The 18,715-nt window shown below is 37.2% G+C and overlaps 1 protein-coding gene across 15 annotated transcripts in view; it reads left to right on the top strand.

Annotated features, from left to right (window-relative positions):
* Positions 1-24: 24 nt before the first annotated feature.
* The window catches only part of CSPP1 (centrosome and spindle pole associated protein 1), a 141,288-nt gene continuing 122,597 nt past the window's right edge, over positions 25-18,715 (top strand). For 5 of the 15 annotated variants that reach the window (XM_078153371.1, XM_078153370.1, XM_021002068.2 and 2 more), the window contains exons 1-3: positions 2,662-3,134; positions 11,757-11,865; positions 13,466-13,565. In XM_078153371.1, coding sequence (XP_078009497.1) covers positions 11,767-11,865; positions 13,466-13,565 — 199 coding nt within the window. In that variant the 5' untranslated portion in view covers positions 2,662-3,134; positions 11,757-11,766. Of the gene's footprint in view, positions 358-2,660; positions 3,135-11,756; positions 11,866-13,465; positions 13,566-18,715 lie in introns of those variants that run through there. The other 10 variants (XR_013486215.1, XM_078153373.1, XM_078153374.1 and 7 more) reach the window with 6 other exon arrangements.

Here is an 18,715-nt window from a genome sequence, read left to right as displayed (position 1 = left end):
TTCGACGCCCGTATTGCGCATGACTGAAAGGCATCATATTTAAAAGTGGTCAAGCGGCGGGCTTTTAAGTGGAAAAAGAGTCTTTTGTGGGTGTAGGTTCCTAGGAGCCGGAGGAGGAAGAGAAAAAAAAATTTAATTAGCATTACGAGTTTTCAGAAGATAGAGGACTGAGGGGACTAGGGCTGCCTGGTGAGTGGAATGCGAACCGGAATGTTTTCCTTAGCGGGGACTCGTAGGGCACGAGAGCATTACGACAAACGAGCGTAGCCGTGGCCTCCCCGCCAAGCCCTTCCCCGGTGCTGGTCGTTTCTTGCGTTTGCCTGGCGGAGCGTCCCCTTTCTGTCAGAAGAGGCATTGGTAAGCCCTGCAGCGAAGCTCGGTGTACTTAAGTGAACATTTAAAGGCTACTTAATAGAACAGAAGCTCCTATTAGGAGTTAAATAGGAGCACTATTACTTTATAACGCCACTTTTTTTTTTAGCAAGCGCTTAACAAATGCTTTTGTAGTTTATTCATTAATTTCACTTGCATATTGATAGTTGTATCATTTTGAGAATAGCTTTATTTAAAACATTTTTAAAGAAAGATTTTCGTTTTTTTCTTTTTGTGTGATTGATTTGCCTTAGATACCATTGCAAAAGGCAATCGACACATGGACATTTGAAGGAACTGGATCTTAAAGAAGCAGTGATTTTGAGAATTTTATATCCTTACTACTTAGCACGGCTTTGCACTTAATAAATACATTTTCATTTATTCATTAAGCCCACTTGCATATTGATACTTACAGAGTCATCTTGAGAATAGTTTTATTTAAAAATCGTTTCCTTTCATTTTTTAAAAATGTGGTTGATTTGACTAGATACTATGGCAAAAGGCAAATGCTGCAAGGACATTTGAAGGAATTGAATCTTGAAGAAGTGATAGTAAAATTTCTGAGTGTCTTCTATTTGTGTCTCAAATGCCAGAGTGGGTAGAGTGGGGCTGGACCTGAACCTCTACTGTGGGATGGGATTAGACTGTCATTAATAAGCAAGGCTTACTAGTGAATTTAGTTGACAGTGACATAGAAATCCTGTAGTCATAGAATCCTGATCCTATGATCTTACCTCAGAGAAGAGTCTTATAATTCACTTCAACAGACATTTATTAAGTACCTACTATGTGCTGGGCATTATGCTAAGTGTGGTTTGCCATCTCCAGTGATGGAGACAGCCAGTTCAAATTCTGTACAGTTAGTCTTTCTTGTAACCCCAAGTCTGCTTCCTTTTAACTTCATACTTCGACCTTCTGGAGCTACAGTAATAACAGCTAGTATTTGAGCCTCAGTAACCTTGTGAAGTAGATGCTATCATTATCCCATATTACAGGAGAGGAAACTGAGGTTGTGACATGCCTGGATTCCCACAACTGGTTACTATCTGAGTCAGGATTCAAACTCAGGTCTTCCAGACTCCAAGTCCAACACTGTCCACTGTGTCACCTAACTGATCATGTTCTTTTGTGGCACCTGCAGAATTGAAGATTTTTCTGTCTTATGGGCTTTGGCCCTTTTGTCTTAAAATTGTAGAACAGTGGAGCTGAAAGGGACTGCCAATTATACAGTACAATCTCATTTTACAGATAAAGGAGGGGGTGATTGTGTAACCTGCTATATGTGAACTGCTGAAGGTTGACTGGCCGCTGTTTCTGTAAGAAACTTTGTACTGCACCTGAGGAGGGAAAAATAACTTGAGCTCATTTGAGGTTGTCAGTATTGCTAGAAGATTCTCTTACTTGACTATCATTTCCCCTGATAGAGCATGATACTGACTGCCAGTCCTTGGAAGTGGTAGCAACCTACATCAGACATTGAAAAATTTAAAGCTCTACACAAGTATCAGCTGTTATGGTTGTCTTGTGAATTACAGTCCTTCCCTTTAATATTTATGGGATGCCTGTATGTTAGCCACTAGGTGCTGTGTGGAATACAAAGATTAAGACATGTCCCCAATGGTCATAGAGCCTGCAACCTAACAGGGCCGGAGGCTGCAGATACAAATATTGCAATACAAGGTAGAATGTACAGCAAGAAATGTATAAATGATTCCTTAATTGCGCGGGGGGCGGGGGAGGTGAGAGCATGTGTGGCAGGATAAGTAGGCAATCATCAGTGACTTGGGAAGAAGATGGCTTTTGAAGTGGGTTTGGAGTCCGGAGGACCAAGGTTTACCTACAAGTTTTGTCATCTGTAAAGTGAGGGCGTAGCCTACCAGATTACCTCGGAGATCCCTTCCACTTCTAACTCTAAGAAATTCTGAAATGGTGCAAATGATAATTTAAAAGGCCTACACTGGGGCTGAAGAAAAAAAGGAGAAATACTGGCTTGGAGTGAGAAGCATGAAGAAAGCTCCCGTAGTTCCAACCCCGCTCCTTCTTTAAGCTTCTGAGTTTTCTTCGCGCTGTGCTTGCGGGCGTCCCTGGGGTTACCGTCTGCACTGGAAGCTCCCGGGACGAGAAAGAGGAGGAGAGGGCCGCGAGCAGAAGGGCACTTAGGGCGGAGGCAGCGCGGGAAGCCTCCCGAGCGCCAGGGGGCGCAAGGCCCTGCCCCGCGCGGCTTCTGGGGGGAGGGGCGCCTCTGGCCGTTGCTGGACGCGCTGGGATGCTGCGGGAGGCAGAGGAGCTGTCACTGGCAGAGACTCGTGGGTAGAGGAGGCCGTAGCTCGGCGGGGGGCGCCCTAGAGGCCGCCCAGGCGTCTTCCTCCGTGAAGTGAAAGCCCTCCGGGTCTGGGCAGAGTCAGGCCGGCTTCGGCTGCCCGGCTAGCCTGAGGCTCCGACCCTGTCCTGAGGGTTGTGGGGGCTCCGCGCCTGGAGCCGGAGCCGGGGCTCGGCGCCGGGGTGCGGCCCGATTTGTTGTAACCTGGTTGCCTGACAACAGGAGATGCCGCGGCTCTTGGCTGCGCCCTGCGGCCGCTACTGACCGAGGGGCCCGCAGACCAAGCCTTGTCCGCCCCTCCCGGGCTGAGCGCCGCCCGCCTCGGGGGGCCTCCTCCGGGACTCCTCCCTGGGGCTTCGAGCTGGCTCCGCTTTGTGTCTGATGGAGAGCCGGGCGACAGCTTCGTGACGAGGGATGGCCTGGGAAAGGCGCCCCGCCGGTAAGGAGACCAGAGCGACGCCCGAGGCTGCTATAGGGCTTCGCCGGTTCGGAGAGCGGCCAGGCTCCAGTAGCACACACGGGGGCGGGGAAGCAAATCACTGCGGAGCAATGGCCCTTTATGGGAGTAGGAGCGTGCAGGTGGAGGAAGGCGATACCTGGTGATGTGTGTATCATTAAGGATGGAATTAAAAAGCAACTTACTGAAATCCACAAGTTTGGAGGAACTTCAGCCGTTTATGGGGGCCGCGTTAATATTTGGAGAGAGCTAGCTTCCCAAAGGGTAACATCTTATACAGGATGTTTTTCCGGGAGGAGGGATTAGCTCTGGAGTAAGTTTCATAGCAATTTCATGATATAATGGAAGAAGCATCGAGCCATAAATGAGGAAACCCTATTTTACCAGCTCTGCCTAGGTGTATGTCTTTAGCTGAAGATGACCTCAGGCGTATTGGTTTTCTCATCTGTAAAATGAAGGAGTTGAGACTAAATGATCTTTAAGATCCTTTTCAGCTCCAAAATGCTATAATTCAAAAGTTGTGTATATCATTAAGTGGAAATGTTTATGAACTTTTATCTTGCTGCTTGCTAACAAGTTGGAAACTGGGAATAAAAATTCAAAGTGACCTTGACAGACTGGGTTTTGGCTGAAAATTTCTGTTTGAAGGCTATTAGAAATATTTCAAAGCTGCTTCAAGATGTGGCAAATAGTCGTTTCTATGATTGGAAGTGTTCTGCAGACATATCCGATGGTATATTAGATGTTCTGGAAATACTCAACTGGGGAAAAAAATAATTCCTTTGTTGGCTCAAATATATATGGTAGCATTTTCCTAAAGTATAAAAGACTCTTTAGACTGGCATCTAATACCCTCCATAATATATCTCCCACCTACATTTCCAGAAAGAGTTCTGAATCTGGAGTGACAGAAACAATTCAAATCCTCACTGTAATTTACTACCTGTCTGACCTTGGGCAAGTCATTTCTAGTTTCCTTATTTGTAAAATGAGTGTTGGACTGGATGATCTATAAGTTTACTTCTATCTCTACATCTGTGATTCTGTTTCCCTTCTCCAGCTCTTTAATTTTAACTAAACTGGGCCATTCCCTGATCTGTAATTCTGCTGCTTCCTATCTCCTTTCTCAGGCTGTCTTCCATACTGGGACTGTACCTCCTTACCTCTGTTGAAAGCCTTCTCTTTTTAAGGTTTATCCCCTCAGATTTTTTTAGGGTACTTTGAATCTCTTCATTTTTCTGAAAAATTTTTTGCCTCTTGTATTATACTTATTTGTGTACAAATATGTCCTATCCCCTTTGTGAATAAGTTTTAAGTTCATAAGAGTAGGAGCTGTGTTGTTTTTCAACCTTTTTATTTTTAAATCCCATTGCTTAGCAAAATGCCTTGTACGTAGTAGATATGCAGTAAATGTTTGAATTAAGGAAAGTTCCTTGTGACTCCTTGAAGATTCTTGTGTTCCAGCTCTTGTAAATAGAATGGAGCCTTTTAAATGTGTATCCTTTGCAGTACTGACCTTCCTTTCAGGAGAGTTTAAGGAATGTATTTTTGGAAATATGGAGACATCAAACAGTGTGCCAATATATTTTCTGGAGCTTGTTTGAAAAATAAATTAGCGAGTAGCAATCTGTCACATGTAATTGGAGTAAGAGATTAAGGCACTTGCTTTAGGTCACATTGTAATCAAGGTCCTCTGACTCCAAATCCATGCTTTTTCCACTGTATTTTGCTTTTGCAATTACATTTCTTTTCTGATACTTCAGCACTTGAAAGATTTTTGATTTCATTAGTGTGGGTGCTTCCAACATTGATGCAGGCTGAAATGCATCTATAATTTAATACCACATCTTCAACAGTTAATCTGACTGAGAAATTCATCACCATGTGTCCCACCTGGACTTAGGTTATTCCTTAACAATAGATAGAGGATTCATTGTTGGATCCACATTCAAAGTCTTTCCAGTGTGGTTAGACTTAGAGCTTGTGCTCTGCTGGCATAACATTTGAGAGAATTGTGGTGCCTCCAATGAGCAGTACTCAAAAGGAGGGAATCAAAGTAGGACTTTCCTAATATATAGTTATTTCAGGAACATAGTTTTCTTTTTTTTTGTTTTAGGCAACGTCTTAAGTGACTTTCCCAGCATCACACAGCTAGTGAATGTTATGTGTCTGAGGCTGGATTTGAACTCCTCCTGAATCCAAGGCCAGTGCTCTATGCACTCTGCCACCTAGCTGCCCCTCAGGAATATAATTTAACATGTAAAAATAACATAACATGTTATGTTAAAAATGTATTACATACCATTTTAGTTAAGGAAAGAAATGTAAAATCCAGCCGATATTAGGAGAGTGTCAGAATCTCAGAAAGTTGGGAATACACACACACACACACACACACACACACACACACATTGATTAATTGTGATTATGGCTTTAGGTTAAATCCCATTTCATCAAAATTTTGGTGTAATTAAAAAAATTTTAAGGCCTAACTGATGGCCTCATATAATTCAAGTAATATAGTATTAAATTAATATAATTTGAACTACCACTTAAAGTTTTTTAAAATGTGTTTTGATTAGTCAGTGTACATTAATTACATTTTGTGTGTGTATCTATGTTTAACCTGTATTATAAAATATAGGCTAGATGACATCTTGCTTGTGTTGCTGGCAATATTTTATATGAGTATATATTATGGTTATCAAGTTTCCTCATATGTTGGTGTGTTAAGTTGTAGTTACTAGCTTGTGTTTGTGAGGCTTTGTTTACAGGCATAGTTTATGTGTGTGTGACTATGGGGATGAAGATAATAGTTTATGTAATACTTTACAGTTAAAAAATGCTATGTCATATGAGCCTTGCAGCACCATGTAGAATAGCTAGCACACATACATTCCTTATTTTTAGGAATGAGGAAGTTGAGGCCTAGAAAAATTAAGTGAACTTGTCCAAAGTCCCACATTTAGTGATTGACATAGTTGGGACCCAAACCTTGGATTTCTTATTTTGGCTCCAGGATTTTTTCCTTCCAATATGTCATGCTGCCTCTTGAGTTGGAGACCTTTGTGAAAGGTAGCTGAGAAAAGTTGGAACTGATTTCCCTTAAAATAATTCAGTTAAACTACTGGAATTATAAACTAGCCTGCCTCTTTTTCTGATCATGTATTTCCTTATTGATGTCTTACACCAATTTCTGCATCTAAGTTTTCATTGGTAATGTATTAGAGCTGGTTTACTTTCACTGCACATCTTTCTGTTGCCTTTTCTGTCATCTGTAGTTTTGATTCTCTAGAGATTGTGATGGTTTACAATTCAAAGTTATAGAGCAGAAGAATATTGCACCTGCAAAGATGGGCTGTTATGTTAGGAAGCAGTTTTGGCTTGTTGGAAGGTTTAGATAACTTCTTAGCATATGGGATAGCTCACTTTCTTCCTTCTAGTCCCATAGTTTCCAAACTTTTTTCTTTTTCTTTTCTTTTTTTTTAGGCAATTGGGGTTAAGTGACTTGCCCAGGGTCACACAGCTAGTAAGTGTCCAGTGCTTGGTCTGAGGTCACATCTGAACCCAGGTCCTCCTGACTTCAGGGCCGGTGCTTTATCCACTGAGCCACCTAGCTGCCCCTTTTTTTTCTTTTTCTTTTTTTTTTAAGCAAACGTTTTTGATTCTGCATTCCATCAGTAAAATTTTTTAGGCGTTCAACTACACTAGATGCATATTTATTAACAAATTACATAAGTGTGCATGTGCTGTTGTGCGAATAATTATATGCATTATGAAATTTATACAAAGAAATTAAAAAGGTTGAGATAAGGAAGAAATAGCATTTTCTCCAAGTGTCGGTAGGGAGTCACCTTGGTTGAGCACTAGAATGAAATGGCCAGATCTATGCTTTAGGAAAATGAGTTTGGCAGCTGTGTGGGGCAGGGATTTGAGAGGGAGAGAATCTTGAGGCAGGGAGAATAATTAGAAGACCCCAGGTGAGAAGGGGTAAAGCATTCAATTAGGTTGGTATGGAGAAAAGGGGCAGATTTGAGAAACTTTAAGATTTGGCACCTGAGTGGATATATGGGGTGAGAGAGAGTGTGACACCCATGTTTCCAACTAGAAAAGCTTCTTGACAGAAATAGATAATTGAAAGAGGTGTGTATTTTGTCCTGGAGCACAGAACGAGCTCCTTCAAGGGGCCCCTGCTTAAACTAACACAGTGTAATCTGGGGTTTGTGGGTGTGGGTATGCTGGGGGAGGAGGAGTGCTATCTGGCCTGTACAACTGTTGGTGTGGGTGCTTAACTTCCTGAAGGAGGGACCATCTCCTAGAGAGCAGGGAGAGGTTGGGAGTTTGCTCAGCCACGGGAAGGCAGTAGTAGGAAGGGAAATAGGGATTGCTGGATAGATAAAAGGATAAAAAGAATAGTGTGGTTGTTAGAGACAGCCTCAAAATCCTTCAGGGGTAAAATGGATATGAACTATCTTTCTGTACTTCTTGTTCCACATACTCTTTGTGATCATGCCATGGCCCCTAGTTTGGAGACTAGTGTTTTCTAGTCAATTCTTTTTTCTTTTAAGTATTATTTTCTTTTTTTTTAAATGGACAAAAAATTATTTTTTTTGGTATCCCAGTCTGGTACCATCTCTCCCCTCCACCCCCCCCCTCCCACTGGAAAAGAAATAGAAACACTATCCTTGCAACAAATATGCATAATCAAGCAAAACAGATTTCCAAATTCCTGCTTCGGCATGCATACTTCTATGGCATACATGAGAAACATCTTTTTGGAGGAAAGCCTCTAAGGCCAGATGTTTTTTGGCAATTAGACAAAACAATAACAGCAAACTGCTATTTTTTCTATACTTCTCTGTCAATCTGTGGTCAGTTTTTTTTTTTGTATTAATACCGCTTGTGAGTCTCTCCTTTCCCCCCATGCTTTTGTGTATCTTTTACTCCTTTAGATAGCTTAAAAGTTGGTATCTGAGTGCCTTCGAAATTGCTTTGCTTCAAACTTGCACTTGTGTGTATTTGGTTGGGTTCTCCACCCCTTGTGAATTTATCCTTTTAAAGGTCATTTCTGCTTCCTCATATAGCACAGAGTCATTGTTGTTGAGAGTAGAGTCCTTCAAAAATTTTGTCAAATCTGTACCATTTTGTATTTATTTATTTGCCTCTATAAATTTAAACTAAAGTGATCTAGTGTAGTTGAGTATCCTGCTAAGCTTTCTTTAAGTAGCCTCCCCTTCCACCTCCCACGTAGGTTGCCATGACTCTTCACTTGAAAAAGATCTTATGTTTTCTGAAAGGTGGTTCCTGGAATCTTTTGGCTTTCTTGTTGTGGTGACTGTTTTACAACAGTTAAACTTGTCCAAGTAGTGATAATCAGAATTAAGCCTGTACTTCTCTGCACTTTGCCTTTTTTGCCTGGTGCCAATAGCTTGTTTAAATAGGTGAGTCTGGAACTTCTAAAAATGTTTGTTGATATCTTTTGTTTTTATATCATATTCATTTTCAAATATACAAGCTGGAAGGACTTTGAGAAGTCATCTAGCCCAATCTCCTCATCTTACAGGATAAGTAAATCTTGTCATAGGTAGTGAGTTCAAGCAGAATTTGAATCCCATGGTGGCCTTTTTATTTATTCTTATAATTACAAGGTGAGATAAATATACTATGAAATGATGTTTCTTCTTTTAGAGCACACAATAAATCCAGCCCCACCAACTCTTTTATTCTTTGCTACCTTTGGGACCTATGAACCATGCTTTATTTAGCTATAATTTCCTTATGTCTTCTGGTTTCATGTTACCGCAAGAATGTCAGCTTTGATGTGGTTCAGTATCTCTAGTCATCTCATTTATTTTTGGAGAAAAAATCTTCAAATTTAGAGTGAGTAGCAGTTAAGTTAATGTTTGTAGATGGTCTAAAAAACAGTGTGTTAGCACCCTTTGCCTGAGACTTGGGTTTTATTGTTATCTCTATGCAAATGACTTTCAAATTTATCCATCTGTCTTTCTGTTTGTCTGTCGCTTGACTTTTTCCTAAACTCTAGATGTGTTGTATTTAGTTGTATCTCCACTGGCCTGTTGAATATTTTAAACTGGATTGCCTCATAGGCATCTTAAACTCAAGATAACCAAAACTTAACTAGTTTTCTTTCTCCACAAGCCCTCTCCCCTTCTGAAATCCCCAATTTCCATCGAGGGCACCAGTGTTCTTCCAGTTACCCAGGTTCACAGTCTTGGTGTTGTCTGCATTTCGGATCAAGATGCCAAATCTTTTCATTTCTACTTCCATACTATTTTTTCGTATTTATCCCCTTCTCCATTCACTTAGCCATCACCCCCTTAACTGGAATACTGCAATAGATTCCTAATTGTTCTCCATGCTTCAAGTTTCTCTCCAGTTTAATCCCTCCTTCCCATCACTGCTAAAGTGAACCTGTCACTCCTCTATTCAAAACACTTTGTTGGCTACTTATTGACCCCAAGATGAAATATAAATATTAAAAAAATTTTTTTTCAGTTAAAAATTTTTCTTCTCTTTCCCACTCCTTTCTCCCAAAGAAAAAGAAAAACAAAGCTCTTGTAACAAATATGTATAGTCAAGTAAAACAAATTCCTGCATTGGCTGTCTCCAAACAAATATATCTTAATCTGCATTCTGAGTCCATCACCAGGATATGTAGTAGCTTGTTTAATCATGAGTCCTCTGGAATTATGTTTGATCATTGTGTTGCTCAGAGTTCTAAGAAGTCTTTCAAAGTTGTTTTCACCATAAATGTTATTATTATATAAATTGTTCTTCTCACTTCACTCTGAATCAGTTCGTATAAGTTTTCCCATGTTTCTCTGAAAGCATCCCCTTCATCATTTCTTACAGTACCTGGTGATATACCAGCATTCAGTGCTATAACTTGTACAGTCATTCCTCAAATGATGAGCCCCCCCCCACTTTCCAGTTCGTTGCTGCCACAAAAAGAGCTGATACACACACGCACATACGCACATATATATGTCTGTATGTATATACATATACATATATATACATAGATATGTCTTTTTGCTTATTCTTTGATCTCTTTGGAGTATAGATGTAGTAATAGTATTGCTGGGTCAAAGGGCATGCACAGTGTAGTAGTGTTTTGAGAATAATTTCATATTGCTTTCCAGAATGGCTGGATCAATTCACAGTTCCATCGACAGTGCAACAATATACCTGTTCTCCCATAGCCCCTCTAGTATTTGACATTTTCCTATTTTTTTGATAAGCTTTGCCAATTTAATAGATGTGAGGTGGTACCTCAGAGGTATTTTAATTTGCATTTCTCTGATAGTGATTTAGAACATTTTTTCCTGTTACTCTTGATAGGTTGAATTTCTTCCTTTGAAAACTGATGACTGTTCATATCCTTCCTTATAAGTTTGAATCAGTTCCTGTGTCTTAGAAATGAGACCTTTATCAGAGAAACTTGCTGCAAAGATTTTTTTTTGATTTATCTGCATTTAAAATTTTTTCTTCATTAGTTTTATTTGTACAAAACCTTTTTTAATAAAATATAACTTAACAACTGTGCCCCAACCTACCTTTCCAATTCTCATTATCCATTGTTTCAGTCCTACTGAACTGGTCTTATTTCCTAAGATTTAACACTTATCTGTTATCTTGATACCTTTGTATGTAAGTCCTCAGCACTTGGCATACATTCTACTCTGCTCCTCCTCTAAGAATCTTTATTTTTCAAGGTTTCAGAGCCTTCTGCAGAAGGCGGGACTTCCTGGGCTTCTTTTAAGCTTCAACTAAATTCCTGCCTTCTGCAGAAGGCTTTTCCAATCCTTCCTTGATGCTGGGTCTTCCCCCTGTTTTTTGTTCCCTCCATTTTATCCTGTATATATTTATTTGTCAGTAATTGTTCACATATTGTTTGCTCCATTAGACCATGAGCTTCTTGAGACCAAGGACTATCTTTTGTCTTTTTTCTACCTACAGCACTCAGTACAGTGCGTGATAGTAGTCTTAAACATAAATGTTTGTTGGCTGACTTTTCTTAATTCTCTATTTATGTGTGTATGTGTATATGCATGTGCCTGTGCACATTTGTATATACATACACATACTTATACATGCATATTTTGTCTCCTTTGATAGAATACAAGTTTCTTGAAGGCAGGGGTTGTTCCATATTTGTTTTTGTGTCCCCAGCACCTAGCACCATGTGTGGCATGCAGTAGGTATTTGATAAAGACTTGTTGATTGATTGAGTGAATCTTTTGATAAGAATAAGTCATAGCTAACATTTATAAAATACTTGAATGTTTCCAAATTCTTTTATGTATATTATTTTAGTTGATGCATCTTTTCATTTGATATTCTCAAGGGAATAAATAAGCTAAATTGAATGCCAAATTTCATTTATGTAATATTTGAAAGTTTACAAAGTGTTTTATGTATAATATCTCAATTGGTCCAGCTTTTCATTTGAAGTTTTCAAGTTAATAAATAAGCTAAATTGAATGCCAAATGTGGATTGCTTAAGGTTTAAAAATAGTAGTAAGGATATGCATATTGGCATAACATATATTTAATATCGTGTTATTTTTAATTTATTTTTAGAATCTGAAGAATGGCTGATAATTTAGATCAGTTTATTGAAGATCAAAAGGCTAAACTGACAAAAGACAAAGCTGAGTTGGAAAAAGACCCTCCTTATATGGACATAAAGGTAGAATGGTGATATCTATCTCTGGTTCATGTTAACTTCTGGTAGTTTTGTTGTTCAGTGCCTGTTATGTTACCAATTTAAAAATCGTTCTGTTAGAATGATAAAGACATTGAAAAATAAAACAGGAAATTTTAAGTCAGAACTCTCAATTTTAAGTAAAAATTTGATAAACTGAAATAATCCCAAATATACTGTTAATGAAGAAAATTAAAGTTGTTGTGAAGCTGCTTACTTAAGTGGTGAGCCATTAGTTAACATTTCTTCCTGTTATAAAACATAGGAAGCAGAAACCACCTTTGTAGTGAGTTGTTTGTGATATTGTTAGAGATGTTATAAAATTGATTTGGAAATATGAGATTTACAAAATCAACCTTATGTTATTTAGCATAAATAACCATAGGCATTAAAAATATGATTTAAAAGTATTTTACTACCAAGTGTTGTTTAAATTGAAGAGTTCTACTACCATTGTAAAAAGTTGGAGGAAAAAGTTAGATTCCAATATCATCTTAATACTAAAGCATCTGACTTAACTCAAATTTTAGAATGACTTGCCCAGGGTCACACAGCTAGCAAGTGTCAAGTGTCTGGTCTGAGACCGGATTTGAACTCAGGTCCTCCTGACTCCAGGGCTGGTGCTCTGTCCTGTGCCACCTAGCTGCCGCAGGATAAACTTAGTTCTAAGTAAACTTTTAAACTGTTTCGAATCTCAGTGTTTCTGACTTCTGTCATAGATACAGTTGTCAAAATTATGTTTCATAAAAGCAATGAGGTTGAAGCTAATGACTACAAATAATTTTCAAGTACCAAAATTTTGTAAAAAATAAAATTTTTTTATTTGTATTTTAGGAAATTTTTGGCTCTGTTAACATCTTAAAAGCAATTTGTAGAATGGCAAAAATGAATCTTTTAGGAGATTTAAAAAATTATTAATGATGTCTCATATTTAGAATCACATTATCATGTTATTTCATGGTACAAAGATAATTTCTCTTCTAATATCTCTGAATTACAAAGTGGTAGCTATGTGATAGAATAACTAGGTGGTGCAGTGAATAGGGTGCTGGGCCTGGAGTGTGGAAGATTTGTCTTCCTGAGATCAAATCTGGCCTCAGACACTTACTTAATAGTTGTATGACCCTGAGCAAGTTACTTAATACTGTTTGCCTCATTCTCTTCATCTGTAAAATGAGCTGGAGAAGGAAATGGCAAACTACTCCCGTATCTTTTTGCCAAAAAAACCCCAGATGGGTCATGAAGAGTTGGATATGATTGAAAAAAAAGACTGAACAACAAAAAGCTATGCAATTTGTAAATACATTTGAGAAATCATTTGATGCATAGGATATATGAATCTATGGAATTGCAAATATTTTTATAATGATGTTTTAAAGTACTTAAGCATGGATGATTAAAATGTTTAATATTAGTTCATGGTGCTTTGGAAAAGTCATATAACATTATTATCATTCATTACAATATTGAAACAATGTATTTTGATAATTAAACTTTATAATGTAAAAAAAGTGAAAGACATAAAGACGTATTAAATGTTTTGTGATTATTTCCCTCCTTAAATGGATTGTCTTTTTTTCCCCAGAGCAATGCTGTAGAAAAGCTTTCAGAAAATAGCAAAATATTAATCTCCATGGCCAAAGAAAACATACCACCAAATTGTCAAGAGAACAAAGGCTCTTTAGGTATGTTGTTTAAGTGCTTTAATACTTAAGAAATTGTTAATATCTAGTCTAGCTGGTGCAAGAGGTTTGCTTTTTCAGATGTGTTTCATTTTTGAATTTTAGTAACTCTCTCCCTTCTGTTATCTTTATAATGCAATCTACTTGTAAAATTACACCTTTACTAATCATTTTGGTACCACTTAATGTGGTACTAGCTTTGTTTTAATTTACTAAAACCATAGCAAATATCAACTCAACCATAGATTACATTATAAATAGAATAGGTGTTTTTTTTGTTCAGAATATAAGTAAGGTTAAGATAAGGTTTTTTCAGTTTAAAAATGAAAGAAATAATTATGTCTTATGGCATACTACTAAGTGATGGAAAGACCATATTAATAACTGAAAACCATATCACAATATGTATACATAAACTTTTCTTCTCTTGTAATGAAATTAACATAATTGTATTAACAATATGGTTTTAATCATGCTTACATCATTATTTCGTTTGTGCTGGGTAATGCAGTAGATAAAAAGGTAAAGATAGAGCCAGACTTGTCAGGAAGACCTGAGTTCAGATATGCCTTTATATTTGTGTGTGACCCTGGGCAAGTCACTTAACCTCTGTGTGTTTCAGTTTCCTCAATTTTAAATAGGAAAAATAGTAGCTCCTACCTCCCAGGGTTGTTGTGAAGATCAAATGTGGTAATATTTATAAAGCACTTAGCATAGTGCCTGGCACAAAGTAAGCATTATACAGATGTTAGCTATCATTATTATTACTATTGTTAGTGTTATTTTAAATGACTTATAGAAAATAGTTTACACTTATATAGTACTTAAAGGTTTGTAAAGCATTGTGCATACATAGTCTGATTTATTGAATTGATTATTGAACAGTTGAGATGAGGTGTTTGGAGACAGTGCTACATTTTAACTCAACAGAACATACTTTATTTAACGTGTATATGTATAAATGTGAGTGTCTGAATATAAATTATTTTTAATAATATTTTAAATTATTCTGAAGAGACTAAGTATAAAGTAGTGATATTGTTACTTCATTATCATGAACTAGAGCTATAATAATGATGCCAAGATTTAGTCTTCGTTTGGGTCTGAGTCCATGACTGAAGACTCTACATCTTTAACCCATATCTATTTTCTGAGGTCAGGCATGCCATTCATTATAAGAAGGAACTGGCAAGAAACATGAATGGATGGTCTGTCTCTTTTACTACTATGGCATTAAAATTGAAAACTCATATTCTGCTGCTGCTGATGTTATCTTCATGTTTAGATAGCATTATATATTTTGCAGTCTTTCTGAAAAATAGTTTAAGAAATAACTTCAAAATGTATTTGGCAGAATTGGGTCAAAAATACAAGATGAAAAGAACAATTATGCACACACATTATATATAGTATGTAACTACCACAAAGTATGAACTGCAAAATAGCCCGCATAAAGGAGAAATTCACATTAAATGAAGGTATTTATTATACAGCTATTCTAAAATAAGAATGTAATATTTTCTAATGTTAATTCTATTTAATTTAATCCCAGTCATTTAATTTCTCATCAGCTTTTCTATAATTAATTCTTTGATACTTAAAAAAAATTTTTAATTCTGAATCTGAACTTGAGCACCAAAAAGAGCATTTCCATATATATAGCAGAACACGAAAAGAGGATTCCATATGAAACTGTGAATTTTTTCTCTGACAATGGCCTCATTTCAAAAATAAGAAGAATTTGATCAAATTTATAAAAAAAAAGAGCTGTTCCCTAATTGATAAGTGATAGAAGCAGTTTTCAGATGAAGGAATCAAATTTTATCTATATTCATATGAAAAAATGCTCTAAATCACTATTGAGTAGAGAAATGAAAATTAAAACAACTTTGAGGTGCCCCCCCAATACCTATCAGATTTGCTGATATGACAGAAAAGGAAAATGACAGATGTTAGAGGGGATGTGGGAAAATTGAGATACTAATGCACTATTGGCACGGTTATGAATTGATCCAACCATTTTGAAGAGTATTTGGAACTATGCCCAAAGGGCTATAAAACCATGCACCACCCAGCAATCCCACTACCAGGTCTGTATCCCAAAAAGATGAAAAAAAAAAGGAACAAGATGTATATGTACAAAAATTTTTATAGCAGCTCTTTTTGTGGTGGCAAAGATTTGGAAATTGAGGGGATGGAATGGCCAAACAAATTGTGGTACATGATTATGATGGAATACTATTGTACTAGAAGAAGTGATGAGCAGGATTCTCTCAGAAAAACCAAGTAAGACTTACATGAACTGATGCAAAGTGAAGTAAGCAGAAGTAGAACATTGTACACAGTAACGGCAATATTGTATGATGATCAATTGTAAATGACTTAGCTATTCTCACAATAATACAGTGATCCCAGACAATTTCAAGGACTTAGGGTGAAAAATGCTATCCATCTCCAGAGAAAGAACTGATCACAGTTGGAATGCAGATTGAAGCATACTTTTTTTTTTAACTTTCTTTTCTTTTTTTTGGTCTGTTTTCTTTCACAACATGACTAATACAGAAATATGTTTTATTAAATTGCTTACCTTCTCAATGAAATGGGAGGCAGTGGAGGGAGGAACAGAATTTGGAACTCAAAATTAAAAAAAACCCAAATGTTAAAGATTGTTTTTATGTGTAATTGGGAAAAACGTATTAAATGAACATAAAAAAGAAACTGAAGTTTGCATTACACATAACGTGATTTAAAAAAAAGTACATAATAAATTCTACCTATATCTTTCTAGACAGTCCTGCTGTCTGTCCTTCCTTCTGAACTTCCATCTAATTTCTCCTGTGCATTTAAAAAATGTTTCAATGGCGCTCTTTTTTTTTTAATCACTATTGCTAATCCCTACTCCTCCATCCCCCTACCCAAATAAAAGGTGAAAGGAAAAAAAAAACAACCTTTGTAAGAAACAAGCATAGTCAAGCAAAATGAATCCACAAAGTGGCCACATCAAAACATATTTTTCTCTTTCTGTACCTTGAATATATGCCTACTCTGTCAGAAGGTGAGTCAGATACGTCCCTCGAGGTCCTGCCTGGTCATTGCTTTGACCAGAGTTCTAAAGTTTTGCAGAGGTGTCAGTGTTCTTGTGCAAATTCTTGTGGTTCTGCCCTCTTGACTGCATCATTTCATATTGCTGAGGATTCTCTAAAATAAGTGTCTTTTGTTCTTTCTTGTGGCACAATAATATATTCCATTACATGTGTTCATATACCACTGTTTGTTCAGGCATTCCTTAATCAATAGCGAACACCTTAGACTCTCATTCTTTTCTCCCTTTCTTTCATTTTCCTTAGTCTCTTCAGGATCAGGACGTTTGTTTTGCTTGTTGCCATTTCCTTCCTGATATTCTCCAACCTCTCATGTATTTCTATACTGAATTCTTGGAGGGGGCATTTGTGTGTGGTGTATATGTGAATGTATTCAACCCTTTTTTTGGTCATGTCAGGTGAGAGGTTTATTTGGGGCCTTCTTCCTCATCCCTTTCTCCACATTTGTGTGCTTTTCTCACACGCTCCACTTAGGAAGAATAGCTGCTTCTTCCTTTCTGCAGTAATGTATTTCTCTTTTTACCTTCCCATCTCTTTCTTCTCTTCAAACCATCAGAACAGAACCAATCTACCCCCAGATCTTCTGTTTTGCTTTTTTAACTTCCTCAATACCCTTCAGAAACCTTAACATTCTGAAGAAGTATGTCTGTTATTCCCTATTAGAATTTTTGCACTATATTGCCTATAGCTCCTTCCATTTACTCAAATAAATTTGGCTTTCTGTGTTTCTTTCAACTCTTGTGTTTATTTCAAAGTTCCAGGTGTAGTCTTTTTTAATTGGGAATACTTGAAAATCTTCTATTAAAGTTCCATTTTTTTCTCCTGTAAGATTATATTCATCTTTGCAGAGTTATTCTTGGTTGTAAGCCTATATCTTTTGCCTTTTGGAATTATATTCAAGATCTCCATTTATAGATTAGCTTCCCGGTCTCTCCAGGACTACTTTTTTTTTTTAATGCTTGCGGTATTGTATTCTTTGATTCTTGATTCTGGCTATGATATTTCTGGGACTTTCCTTTTTGGAATTCCTTTCAGGAGATTGTCAGTGGATTCTTTACTTTGGCCTCATATTCTAAAAAAAAGATGTGGGCAATTTTAATTTGTAATTTCTTGAAATATAATGTCTGTGCTTAAAAAAAAATTCCACAGTTTGGTCAGAGACCATAACTACAGACTATATATACCTCTGATCCATGTCTACTTTCTATGAATATGCATACCATTCATTATAAGGAGCAATTGGCCTTTACAGAATTGAATAAATTTTAGATTATTCCTTCTTTTTTTTCCAAGGCCAGTTGTTTTTTATATCATATATCTTCTATTTTCATCTATTCCTCAGTCTTTTGATCTTGTTCTATATTTTTTGCTTTTTCATGGAATCATTGATTTCTGTTTGGTCTAATCTAGTTTTAGAGATTCTGTTACTTAGATAAGATCAACCACTTGTTTTAAGTTACTTATGCTCCTTCCAGTTCTTTCCTTTAGAACTTTTATTTCCTTTATTTCTTGCTTAATCTTCTGAGTATTTATTTATACAGACCTTATAGAAAATCAGTTTTTTACTTAAGTCATTGCTTGTAGTTGTTATAGAGTTACTTTCTCTTTTTGGAGTATCTTTAAATCTGTATAACTACAACAGTTAATGATTCCGGTTGGGTTTCTTCTATTTACTTATCTTTCCTGCTTTGGTTCCTGAATTGGGTGAGGTTTGTTGTCACTCTGAGTCCTCTGGGTTGCTGTGCTGATTTCTAACCTGCCTCAGTTTTGGAGGTTCATAGCGGTGCATCTTCAGACCTCTCTCCTTGGCATTCCAGAACAGAATGCTGGGGACTTTGGAGCTACTGGACTCCTGATTACTGTCTTTGTCTGAGCATTGCTTCTCTGGAAGATGCTGAAGTTTTTCCCTAGCTCTCCACCTTCCTGAACACTTTGAGGCTTTCTGATTCTATCTTATTCCCAAGAATTTGTACAAGCCCTCTTAGAGAATTAATTCTCTCTTTTTTATGGCAGACTCTTAGAATCCTTATCTTCCTTCAGCTCACATGCCAT

Source organism: Phascolarctos cinereus, unplaced genomic scaffold (assembly GCF_003287225.1).
Source record: "Phascolarctos cinereus isolate Bilbo 61053 unplaced genomic scaffold, phaCin_HiC Scaffold_4;HRSCAF=312, whole genome shotgun sequence".
Taxonomy (NCBI): domain Eukaryota; kingdom Metazoa; phylum Chordata; class Mammalia; order Diprotodontia; family Phascolarctidae; genus Phascolarctos; species Phascolarctos cinereus.
The sequence above is the reverse complement of the archived record's forward strand: the minus strand, read 5'-3'. Positions and strand labels throughout refer to the sequence as shown.